Here is a 12,242-nt window from a genome sequence, read left to right as displayed (position 1 = left end):
AAAGAAGAAAAAGTCTACAGGGAATGTGACGCACAACACAAATTCCTCCATTAAAATGAGTTTGTTCACACAAAGAACCTGTAGGCTCTTCTCCTTGGACAGGAGCAGTGACATAGCATCGTCCTCTATCCTCAGTATGTGGAAAGTTTTAGGATGTCTTCAGTGGAAGCCTGGGAAACATGATTCTCACTGCATCTGTAATCACACAAGCAGCAAACAAATTTAAATGAACATCCATAGAATACATCCGATTTCAGTGTTCATGTCAGCAGCAGCAGCAACAGCATTTAATCATACAATATGACTGAATTTAAAAAAAAAGGTAGAAAAGACCTGAATCCTTTCAACTGTGCATTAATTTAATATTATTTAATATGCTTATTTAAGAAATTGCTACACACACAGATGACATTTATATGTCCTTGGATCGTTTAGAGCAATCTTGATTTTTAACAGGGTTTTACGTGTAGGGACAGAGGGGGACATTTAATAACAAAAAAACTAAAACTGGATCATCTATGAACTCAAGTTGAGGTAATGATGATGACTTGGTGAATTTAAGTAAAATAAATACATAAAAAAAAACCTGTTCTCCATCAGCTCAGTCTTGAAGGATAAAAACATAACTCACAGTGTGATGAAGCATTCAGAGGATGACACTGCTGATACAAATTTCTAATTTCTGCCTTTCAGAAATTAGAGCAGTGAAAGGCCAATAAAGAACTTTTTAAACTTTATCATAAATTGTTTTACTTTATTTTTAAAGTAAAGTCTACATTGTGCCAGATTTAAATGTGGCACAATGCACACATAACAATCCTGCACAAAAGAGCTCAGCAAATTTTCATTAAAATACACATTTATCTAAAAACATTTAATTCACTTGTTACATTTTTTAATAAAGTCCATTACAGGTTCAAAGATCATGGAATCATTAATCAATTTACCAGACAATGCTATTGTTATTTTTTCCATCATTTCATCTGACATGTTCATTGTGACATCACATGTTTCTTATGACATCAGCATGACTCATCACATTCTATTAGAATTCCTTTGATCTGAAATCTATATAAGTAACCCAAACCCTGTGTCCATTCAGTTACAACCTCACTGAAGAGGCAAACAGCTTATACGCTTGACTGTAATTTGAGACACTTTTTTGAAGTGAACAAGGAACACAGTTAGCACTGTTGTAAGTAGTAGTAGATTTTAACTTTAGTTAAATTACAAAAATGTCTGAGTCCCCCTCCATTTCCAGTGATGTGATGGAAGAGAATGTAAACCTTCGCCAGCAAGTGAGGGAATTCAAAAATGAGAACGAAAACCTCCGAAAAACCATTGAACTGCTTCTCAAAGAATATGGGTTTTCTAAAAACAAGAACAAAAGGGAACTACAACTACAAAATGAGAAGCTTTGCTTGGAGAATTCAGAGCTGAACTATTGTGTTGCCTATTTGCACTGTGAAAATCAAGCTTTCAGACAACAAGTTCAAGCAAAGGAGAGTGCTTATGAACAAAATGATCAAGAATGGAAAAGTGCTCTGGAGCAACTTAAAAACAACTTAAAAATGCCTTGTAAACACGAAGAGTATGAAATGGAGAAGCTGGCATTGCAGGAAAAAGTTGAAGATCTCCAATGGGACAACCAGGCATACAGATTAGACAATGATGCTATAATACAGAGCATGTGTGACCTGAAACAGACTTTTCAAAATGAAAAAGATAAAATGAGACAAAATGAACAGGCTCTGGAAGAAAGAATGCACCGTAACCGTGAAGAGTATGAAATGGAGAAGCTGGCATTGCAGGAAAAAGTTAAAGATCTCCAAACGGACAACCAGGCACTCAGGTCAGAAAATGATGCTATAATACAGAGCATGTGTGACCTGAAACAGACTTTTCAAAATGAAGAAGTTAAAATGAGACAGCAAATCCAGGCTCTCCAAACTGACATCCATGAGGCAAACGCAAGCCTGGAAAATTTCAAAGATTTTAAGGAACTGTATGAGGAATCAAAACAGGAAAATGAGTCTCTGAACAATCAAAACCAAGACCTGAAACAAGAAATTGAAGCAAAAAACATTGCTATTCAGGAAGAAGTTAAGGAGCTCAAATCTGTTTTGCAAGAACTCAAATCCTTTGAAGAAGAGAGTAACAGAATAAAGGACCAAAACAACGCTCTGGAACAGGAAGTCCAGGAGCTTACCAAAAAGTTGGCTGATTGTGAGAAGGAAATGAGACAAAATGAACAGCCTCTGCAAAAAGAAATGCAAGAGCTTGATAAAGGTGAACCCCATCAAAGTAGTTTTGAGCTCACACCTGAATCCAATGAGTCAACTGAAAAGGAAGAGAGGATTAAAACAAGCGAAACTACAGACCTGGAGGAGAAAAACAAGGACATCCCTACAGAAAGTTCATCTCACATGGAAACTCCACAAGAGCAGACGTTTCAACCCAGAGACGTGGAGGATCATGGGGGATGGACAACATGGCTCCAAGGTGCTGCCTTGTATTTTGCATTTTCTGACTACATCTATCCCCATTTCTGAAAGGCAGTTTGCAGTAAGTAAGGGGAACGGAGCATTTCTTCCCCACTCCCATCTTTCGACATCCCATGTATATACACCACTACAACTCTTTCCCCTCAAGCCCCATAGACAATATAGAACAGGGGTGTCCAACTCCAGTCTTCAAAAACCAGATGTGCTAAGGAGGAGTGGATCAAGAAAGAAAGCTGTTTTCCTATAGATTTCTATAGGTTTGCATCAGGCTAGCTGTTGCCATCTGGTAGACTTCAGACTGAATGTACACTTAAGGTTCTTCTGTATTGGCTTCAAGTTTCCAACGAACAAGCTATGTCCATGTTTTGTACCATCTATGCCCCAACCAGTCGTGGAAGATGGCTGCCCCTTCCTGAGCCTGGTTCTTCCGAAGGTTTCTTCCTCTTAAAAGGGAGTTTTTCCTTCCCGCTGTCGCCAAGTGCTTGCTCAGAGGGGATCGTTAGATTGTTTGGGGTTTCTTTTATATTGCAGGGTCTTTACCATGCAATATAAAGTTCCTTGAGGCCACTGGCTATGCATTGGCCTAACTTAGCCAGTGGTCACATTGCATACATAGCTATTTATCAACCATCATTTGCATTCTAGATTCCAAAAGGTTGAATCTGTTGATCTGGACGTAGCGTTTTCAGTGGGAGAAATGTTTCCTCACTCATCCAAGTGACTGAAGGAGAATGTTTCTCCCATTGAAAACGCTACGTCCAGATCAACAGATTCAGCCTTTTGGGATTTACTTACCTGGATGCCTGAGCATGCATCAGTGCATTCTCTATTGCTTTTCCATCTTCTTTGTATGGTTGATTATAAGATTAATGGAGGTTTTCTCCATTTTCTTGAACTCAGTTGGAAACTTTTCTTAGCATGAGCTTTAACATAATTTCATGATAAAATAAAAAGAAATTGTGAAACAGTTTAAAGCTTTGTACTGTTTGCTTATTTGATTTTAACAAAGGTTTGGAGAATATGCTACTTTAGTGAGACAGTGTGTTCTTATCTGTATCTGTGGTTTTAAGTTTTTTGTACCCCACTTTAGTTGCATTTCTTTATTTCATTTAAATTAACTTTAAATACTTTAATGTAGCTGCTGTTTGGCTGTTTTTGCTCTTTGTTCCCTTAGAAGAGACTCTTACGGTTTACAAATGGCTCTCCATTTAGTATCACTCTGTGCCTTGTATTTTATCCTAATTTAGCAAATATGTATCATTTTTATTCAGTGTTTTCATGAAAGCCTTATTTGTATCTAATACTATTGGCGAGAAGATATACATGCAAGTTTGAAATCTTTTTTCCTTCACAGGGAAAAATGGCTAAAAGTCATTGTCCCATCTTAGCCAGCTCCTCACCCACACTTATCTGTTTGCCTGGGGTTATTTGCTTTGGATTAAATGTACTCATTTTGGTTCGAGTCGCACAAGGCCATGGTATACCTGATATTTGCAGATGACATTGTGATCTGTAGAAGAATAAGGAGCAGGTGTAAAAGAGCCTGGAGACGTGATGGTATACACTGGAGACAAGAGGAACGAAGGTCAGAATACACGAGTGTGAATTAGAGAGAGCAGGTGTAACAGTAAAGTTGCAAAGAACAAAGGTAGCAAAGGTAGATGCGTTTAAATATCTGGGGTCAACCATCCTAAGCAATGGACAGTCCAGAAGAGACGTAAAAAAGAGGATGCAGACAGGATGAAGACAAGTATTAGTGGTGACTTGTGACAGGTGTAAGCATGATGAATGAGCAGCAAGACATAAAAGGGAAGACTTAGAAAGTGATAGTCAGAGCTGCTGTCATCCATGGTTTGGACATGGTGCCACTAACAGAAAGACAGGAAGTCGAGGCGGAAGTGGAGGAATTGAAAATGCTACCATATTCATATAAAGTAAGCAGAATGAACAAGATTAAAAATGAGTACATGAGAGGGATCGCTCATATTTGAGGAATTTGAAGATGGTGATGTCAGACTTAACCCTCTGTACCCCATAATGACTGCAGATGGCCGGTGTGTTTCTGTTACTTTGTTAAAGAAGCTTACTTCTGTCTGATGACAATGATACTGAGCTGAGTTCTTCAGGATTTCTCTCAGTAAGTGCTGCTGTTTTTGACACCGTTAGCTGCTGTTACCAAAACGTCCTTTGAAGGGGTACTTAGTTGTCACACCCAGCAAATAAACGATATGATGTGAGAATGTAGCCGAACTGTTTATCAGAGCAAAAGTGTGAGTTTTAGGTCTGTCATATAAAACATTAGTTGGTAAAACATGAGCTTATAACCAGATGTCTTTTCAGTAAAGCACTGGTCTGCAAATATTTTTCAGACAGGAAAATCAAAGCATGTGTGAGCTGCAAAGCGACTTTCAGCAGGAAAAAGCTCAAATGCATCACAAAATCCTGGCTCCTCAATATGTTCTTCAGGCAAAAAAAATGATAGAGAATTACAGAAAATGAAAGAATCATACAATATGACTGAATTAAAAAAAAAAAAAAAAAAGGTAGAAAAGACCTGAATCCTTTCAACTGTGCATTAATTTAATATTATTTAATATGCTTATTTAAGAAATTGCTACACACACAGATGACATTTATATGTCCTTGGATCGTTTAGAGCAATCTTGATTTTTAACAGGGTTTCACGTGTAGGGACAGAGGGGGACATTTAATAACAAAAAAACTAAAACTGGATCATCTATGAACTCAAGTTGAGGTAATGATGATGACTTGGTGAATTTAAGTAAAATAAATACATAAAAAAAACCCTGTTCTCCATCAGCTCAGTCTTGAAGGATAAAAACATAACTCACAGTGTGATGAAGCATTCAGAGGATGACACTGCTGATACAAATTTCTAATTTCTGTCTTTCAGAAATTAGAGCAGTGAAAGGCCAATAAAGAACTTTTTAAACTTTATCATAAATTGTTTTACTTTATTTTTAAAGTAAAGTCTACATTGTGCCAGATTTAAATGTGGCACAATGCACACATAACAATCCTGCACAAAAGAGCTCAGCAAATTTTCATTAAAATACACATTTATCTAAAAACATTTTATTCACTTGTTACATTTTTTAATAAAGTCCATTGCAGGTTCAAAGATCATGGAATCATTAATCAATTTACCAGACAATGCTATTGTTATTTTTTCCATCATTTCATCTGACATGTTCATTGTGACATCACATGTTTCTTATGACATCAGCATGACTCATCACATTCTATTAGAATTCCTTTGATCTGAAATCTATATAAGTAACCCAAACCCTGTGTCCATTCAGTTACAACCTCACTGAAGAGGCAAACAGCTTATACGCTTGACTGTAATTTGAGACACTTTTTTGAAGTGAACAAGGAACACAGTTAGCACTGTTGTAAGTAGTAGTAGATTTTAACTTTAGTTAAATTACAAAAATGTCTGAGTCCCCCTCCATTTCCAGTGATGTGATGGAAGAGAATGTAAACCTTCGCCAGCAAGTGAGGGAATTCAAAGATGAGAACGAAAACCTCCGAAAAACCATTGAACTGCTTCTCAAAGAATATGGGTTTTCTAAAAACAAGAACAAAAGGGAACTACAACTACAAAATGAGAAGCTTTGCTTGGAGAATTCAGAGCTGAACAATTGTGTTGCCAATTTGCAGTGTGAAAATCAAGCTTTGAGACAACAAGTTCAAGCAAAGGAGAGTGCTTATGAACAAAATGATCAAGAATGGAAAAGTGCTCTGGAGCAACTTAAAAACAACTTAAAAATGCCTTGTAAACACGAAGAGTATGAAATGGAGAAGCTGGCATTGCAGGAAAAAGTTGAAGATCTCCAATGGGACAACCAGGCATACAGATTAGACAATGATGCTATAATACAGAGCATGTGTGACCTGAAACAGACTTTTCAAAATGAAAAAGATAAAATGAGACAAAATGAACAGGCTCTGGAAGAAAGAATGCACCGTAACCGTGAAGAGTATGAAATGGAGAAGCTGGCATTGCAGGAAAAAGTTAAAGATCTCCAATGGGACAACCAGGCATACAGATTAGACAATGATGCTATAATACAGAGCATGTTTGACTTGAAACAGACTTTTCAAAATGAAAAAGATAAAATGAGACAGCAAATCCAGGCTCTTCAAAATGACATCCATGAGGCAAACGCAAGCCTGGAAAATTTCAAAGATTTTAAGGAACTGTATGAGGAATCAAAACAGGAAAATGAGTCTCTGAACAATCAAAACCAAGACCTGAAACAAGAAATTGAAGCAAAAAACATTGCTATTCAGGAAGAAGTTAAGGAGCTCAAATCTGTTTTGCAAGGACTCAAATCCTTTGAAGAAGAGAGTAACAGAATAAAGGAACAAAACAACGCTCTGGAACAGGAAGTCCAGGAGCTTACCAAAAAGTTGGCTGATTGTCAGAAGGAAATGAGACAAAATGAACAGGCTCTGGAAGAAAGAATGCACCGTAACCGTGAAGAGTATGAAATGGAGAAGCTGGCATTGCAGGAAAAAGTTAAAGATCTCCAAACGGACAACCAGGCACTCAGGTCAGAAAATGATGCTATAATACAGAGCATGTGTGACCTGAAACAGACTTTTCAAAATGAAGAAGTTAAAATGAGACAGCAAATCCAGGCTCTTCAAAATGACATCCATGAGGCAAACGCAAGCCTGGAAAATTTCAAAGATTTTAAGGAACTGTATGAGGAATCAAAACAGGAAAATGAGTCTCTGAACAATCAAAACCAAGACCTGAAACAAGAAATTGAAGCAAAAAACATTGCTATTCAGGAAGAAGTTAAGGAGCTCAAATCTGTTTTGCAAGAACTCAAATCCTTTGAAGAAGAGAGTAACAGAATAAAGGAACAAAACAACGCTCTGGAACAGGAAGTCCAGGAGCTTACCAAAAAGTTGGCTGATTGTCAGAAGGAAATGAGACAAAATGAACAGGCTCTGGAAGAAAGAATGCACCGTAACCGTGAAGAGTATGAAATGGAGAAGCTGGCATTGCAGGAAAAAGTTAAAGATCTCCAAACGGACAACCAGGCACTCAGGTCAGAAAATGATGCTATAATACAGAGCATGTGTGACCTGAAACAGACTTTTCAAAATGAAGAAGTTAAAATGAGACAGCAAATCCAGGCTCTCCAAACTGACATCCATGAGGCAAACGCAAGCCTGGAAAATTTCAAAGATTTTAAGGAACTGTATGAGGAATCAAAACAGGAAAATGAGTCTCTGAACAATCAAAACCAAGACCTGAAACAAGAAATTGAAGCAAAAAACATTGCTATTCAGGAAGAAGTTAAGGAGCTCAAATCTGTTTTGCAAGAACTCAAATCCTTTGAAGAAGAGAGTAACAGAATAAAGGAACAAAACAACGCTCTGGAACAGGAAGTCCAGGAGCTTACCAAAAAGTTGGCTGATTGTGAGAAGGAAATGAGACAAAATGAACAGCCTCTGCAAAAAGAAATGCAAGAGCTTGATAAAGGTGAACCCCATCAAAGTAGTTTTGAGCTCACACCTGAATCCAATGAGTCAACTGAAAAGGAAGAGAGGATTAAAACAAGCGAAACTACAGACCTGGAGGAGAAAAACAAGGACATCCCTACAGAAAGTTCATCTCACATGGAAACTCCACAAGAGCAGACGTTTCAACCCAGAGACGTGGAGGATCATGGGGGATGGACAACATGGCTCCAAGGTGCTGCCTTGTATTTAGCATTTTCTGACTACATCTATCCCCATTTCTGAAAGGCAGTTTGCAGTAAGTAAGGGGAACGGAGCATTTCTTCCCCACTCCCATCTTTCGACATCCCATGTATATACACCACTACAACTCTTTCCCCTCAAGCCCCATAGACAATATAGAACAGGGGTGTCCAACTCCAGTCTTCAAAAACCAGATGTGCTAAGGAGGAGTGGATCAAGAAAGAAAGCTGTTTTCCTATAGATTTCTATAGGTTTGCATCAGGCTAGCTGTTGCCATCTGGTAGACTTCAGACTGAATGTACACTTAAGGTTCTTCTGTATTGGCTTCAAGTTTCCAACGAACAAGCTATGTCCATGTTTTGTACCATCTATGCCCCAACCAGTCGTGGAAGATGGCTGCCCCTTCCTGAGCCTGGTTCTTCCGAAGGTTTCTTCCTCTTAAAAGGGAGTTTTTCCTTCCCGCTGTCGCCAAGTGCTTGCTCAGAGGGGATCGTTAGATTGTTTGGGGTTTCTTTTATATTGCAGGGTCTTTACCATGCAATATAAAGTTCCTTGAGGCCACTGGCTATGCATTGGCCTAACTTAGCCAGTGGTCACATTGCATACATAGCTATTTATCAACCATCATTTGCATTCTAGATTCCAAAAGGTTGAATCTGTTGATCTGGACGTAGCGTTTTCAGTGGGAGAAATGTTTCCTCACTCATCCAAGTGACTGAAGGAGAATGTTTCTCCCATTGAAAACGCTACGTCCAGATCAACAGATTCAGCCTTTTGGGATTTACTTACCTGGATGCCTGAGCATGCATCAGTGCATTCTCTATTGCTTTTCCATCTTCTTTGTATGGTTGATTATAAGATTAATGGAGGTTTTCTCCATTTTCTTGAACTCAGTTGGAAACTTTTCTTAGCATGAGCTTTAACATAATTTCATGATAAAATAAAAAGAAATTGTGAAACAGTTTAAAGCTTTGTACTGTTTGCTTATTTGATTTTAACAAAGGTTTGGAGAATATGCTACTTTAGTGAGACAGTGTGTTCTTATCTGTATCTGTGGTTTTAAGTTTTTTGTACCCCACTTTAGTTGCATTTCTTTATTTCATTTAAATTAACTTTAAATACTTTAATGTAGCTGCTGTTTGGCTGTTTTTGCTCTTTGTTCCCTTAGAAGAGACTCTTACGGTTTACAAATGGCTCTCCATTTAGTATCACTCTGTGCCTTGTATTTTATCCTAATTTAGCAAATATGTATCATTTTTATTCAGTGTTTTCATGAAAGCCTTATTTGTATCTAATACTATTGGCGAGAAGATATACATGCAAGTTTGAAATCTTTTTTCCTTCACAGGGAAAAATGGCTAAAAGTCATTGTCCCATCTTAGCCAGCTCCTCACCCACACTTATCTGTTTGCCTGGGGTTATTTGCTTTGGATTAAATGTACTCATTTTGGTTCGAGTCGCACAAGGCCATGGTATACCTGATATTTGCAGATGACATTGTGATCTGTAGAAGAATAAGGAGCAGGTGTAAAAGAGCCTGGAGACGTGATGGTATACACTGGAGACAAGAGGAACGAAGGTCAGAATACACGAGTGTGAATTAGAGAGAGCAGGTGTAACAGTAAAGTTGCAAAGAACAAAGGTAGCAAAGGTAGATGCGTTTAAATATCTGGGGTCAACCATCCTAAGCAATGGACAGTCCAGAAGAGACGTAAAAAAGAGGATGCAGACAGGATGAAGACAAGTATTAGTGGTGACTTGTGACAGGTGTAAGCATGATGAATGAGCAGCAAGACATAAAAGGGAAGACTTAGAAAGTGATAGTCAGAGCTGCTGTCATCCATGGTTTGGACATGGTGCCACTAACAGAAAGACAGGAAGTCGAGGCGGAAGTGGAGGAATTGAAAATGCTACCATATTCATATAAAGTAAGCAGAATGAACAAGATTAAAAATGAGTACATGAGAGGGATCGCTCATATTTGAGGAATTTGAAGATGGTGATGTCAGACTTAACCCTCTGTACCCCATAATGACTGCAGATGGCCGGTGTGTTTCTGTTACTTTGTTAAAGAAGCTTACTTCTGTCTGATGACAATGATACTGAGCTGAGTTCTTCAGGATTTCTCTCAGTAAGTGCTGCTGTTTTTGACACCGTTAGCTGCTGTTACCAAAACGTCCTTTGAAGGGGTACTTAGTTGTCACACCCAGCAAATAAACGATATGATGTGAGAATGTAGCCGAACTGTTTATCAGAGCAAAAGTGTGAGTTTTAGGTCTGTCATATAAAACATTAGTTGGTAAAACATGAGCTTATAACCAGATGTCTTTTCAGTAAAGCACTGGTCTGCAAATATTTTTCAGACAGGAAAATCAAAGCATGTGTGAGCTGCAAAGCGACTTTCAGCAGGAAAAAGCTCAAATGCATCACAAAATCCTGGCTCCTCAATATGTTCTTCAGGCAAAAAAAATGATAGAGAATTACAGAAAATGAAAGAATCATACAATATGACTGAATTTAAAAAAAAAAAAAAAAAGGTAGAAAAGACCTGAATCCTTTCAACTGTGCATTAATTTAATATTATTTAATATGCTTATTTAAGAAATTGCTACACACACAGATGACATTTATATGTCCTTGGATCGTTTAGAGCAATCTTGATTTTTAACAGGGTTTCACGTGTAGGGACAGAGGGGGACATTTAATAACAAAAAAACTAAAACTGGATCATCTATGAACTCAAGTTGAGGTAATGATGATGACTTGGTGAATTTAAGTAAAATAAATACATTAAAAAAAAAACCTGTTCTCCATCAGCTCAGTCTTGAAGGATAAAAACATAACTCACAGTGTGATGAAGCATTCAGAGGATGACACTGCTGATACAAATTTCTAATTTCTGCCTTTCAGAAATTAGAGCAGTGAAAGGCCAATAAAGAACTTTTTAAACTTTATCATAAATTGTTTTACTTTATTTTTAAAGTAAAGTCTACATTGTGCCAGATTTAAATGTGGCACAATGCACACATAACAATCCTGCACAAAAGAGCTCAGCAAATTTTCATTAAAATACACATTTATCTAAAAACATTTTATTCACTTGTTACATTTTTTAATAAAGTCCATTGCAGGTTCAAAGATCATGGAATCATTAATCAATTTACCAGACAATGCTATTGTTATTTTTTCCATCATTTCATCTGACATGTTCATTGTGACATCACATGTTTCTTATGACATCAGCATGACTCATCACATTCTATTAGAATTCCTTTGATCTGAAATCTATATAAGTAACCCAAACCCTGTGTCCATTCAGTTACAACCTCACTGAAGAGGCAAACAGCTTATACGCTTGACTGTAATTTGAGACACTTTTTTGAAGTGAACAAGGAACACAGTTAGCACTGTTGTAAGTAGTAGTAGATTTTAACTTTAGTTAAATTACAAAAATGTCTGAGTCCCCCTCCATTTCCAGTGATGTGATGGAAGAGAATGTAAACCTTCGCCAGCAAGTGAGGGAATTCAAATATGAGAACGAAAACCTCCGAAAAACCATTGAACTGCTTCTCAAAGAATATGGGTTTTCTAAAAACAAGAAAAAAAGGGAACTACAACTACAAAATGAGAAGCTTTGCTTGGAGAATTCAGAGCTGAACAATTGTGTTGCCAATTTGCAGTGTGAAAATCAAGCTTTGAGACAACAAGTTCAAGCAAAGGAGAGTGCTTATGAACAAAATGATCAAGAATGGAAAAGTGCTCTGGAGCAACTTAAAAACAACTTAAAAATGCCTTGTAAACACGAAGAGTATGAAATGGAGAAGCTGGCATTGCAGGAAAAAGTTAAAGATCTCCAAACGGACAACCAGGCACTCAGGTCAGAAAATGATGCTATAATACAGAGCATGTGTGACCTGAAACAGACTTTTCAAAATGAAGAAGTTAAAATGAGACAGCAAATCCAGGCTCTTCAAAATGACATCCATGAGGCAA

At 37.6% G+C, this 12,242-nt stretch overlaps 2 protein-coding genes across 2 annotated transcripts; both read left to right on the top strand.

The window, feature by feature from the left end:
* Positions 1 to 968: 968 nt before the first annotated feature.
* LOC113014902 (uncharacterized) lies at positions 969 to 3,405 on the top strand. Its single transcript, XM_080296323.1, has one exon. The coding sequence runs from the start codon at positions 1,236 to 1,238 to the stop codon at positions 2,550 to 2,552; it is 1,317 nt and encodes a 438-aa protein (XP_080152449.1). The 5' UTR covers positions 969 to 1,235; the 3' UTR covers positions 2,553 to 3,405.
* A 2,555-nt stretch (positions 3,406 to 5,960) lies between these two features.
* Positions 5,961 to 9,132, top strand: LOC145423424 (uncharacterized). Its single transcript, XM_080295852.1, has one exon. The coding sequence runs from the start codon at positions 5,961 to 5,963 to the stop codon at positions 8,289 to 8,291; it is 2,331 nt and encodes a 776-aa protein (XP_080151978.1). The 3' UTR covers positions 8,292 to 9,132.
* Positions 9,133 to 12,242: the final 3,110 nt, after the last annotated feature.

This window comes from Astatotilapia calliptera, chromosome 22, assembly GCF_964374335.1.
Source record: "Astatotilapia calliptera chromosome 22, fAstCal68.1, whole genome shotgun sequence".
Lineage (NCBI taxonomy): Eukaryota > Metazoa > Chordata > Actinopteri > Cichliformes > Cichlidae > Astatotilapia > Astatotilapia calliptera.
The sequence above is the reverse complement of the archived record's forward strand: the minus strand, read 5'-3'. Positions and strand labels throughout refer to the sequence as shown.

Coding starts and splice junctions, on each gene's coding strand:
- LOC113014902 (XM_080296323.1), top strand. CDS start 1,236: ATGTCTGAGTCCCCCTCCATTTCCAGTGATGTGATGGAAGAGAATGTA.
- LOC145423424 (XM_080295852.1), top strand. CDS start 5,961: ATGTCTGAGTCCCCCTCCATTTCCAGTGATGTGATGGAAGAGAATGTA.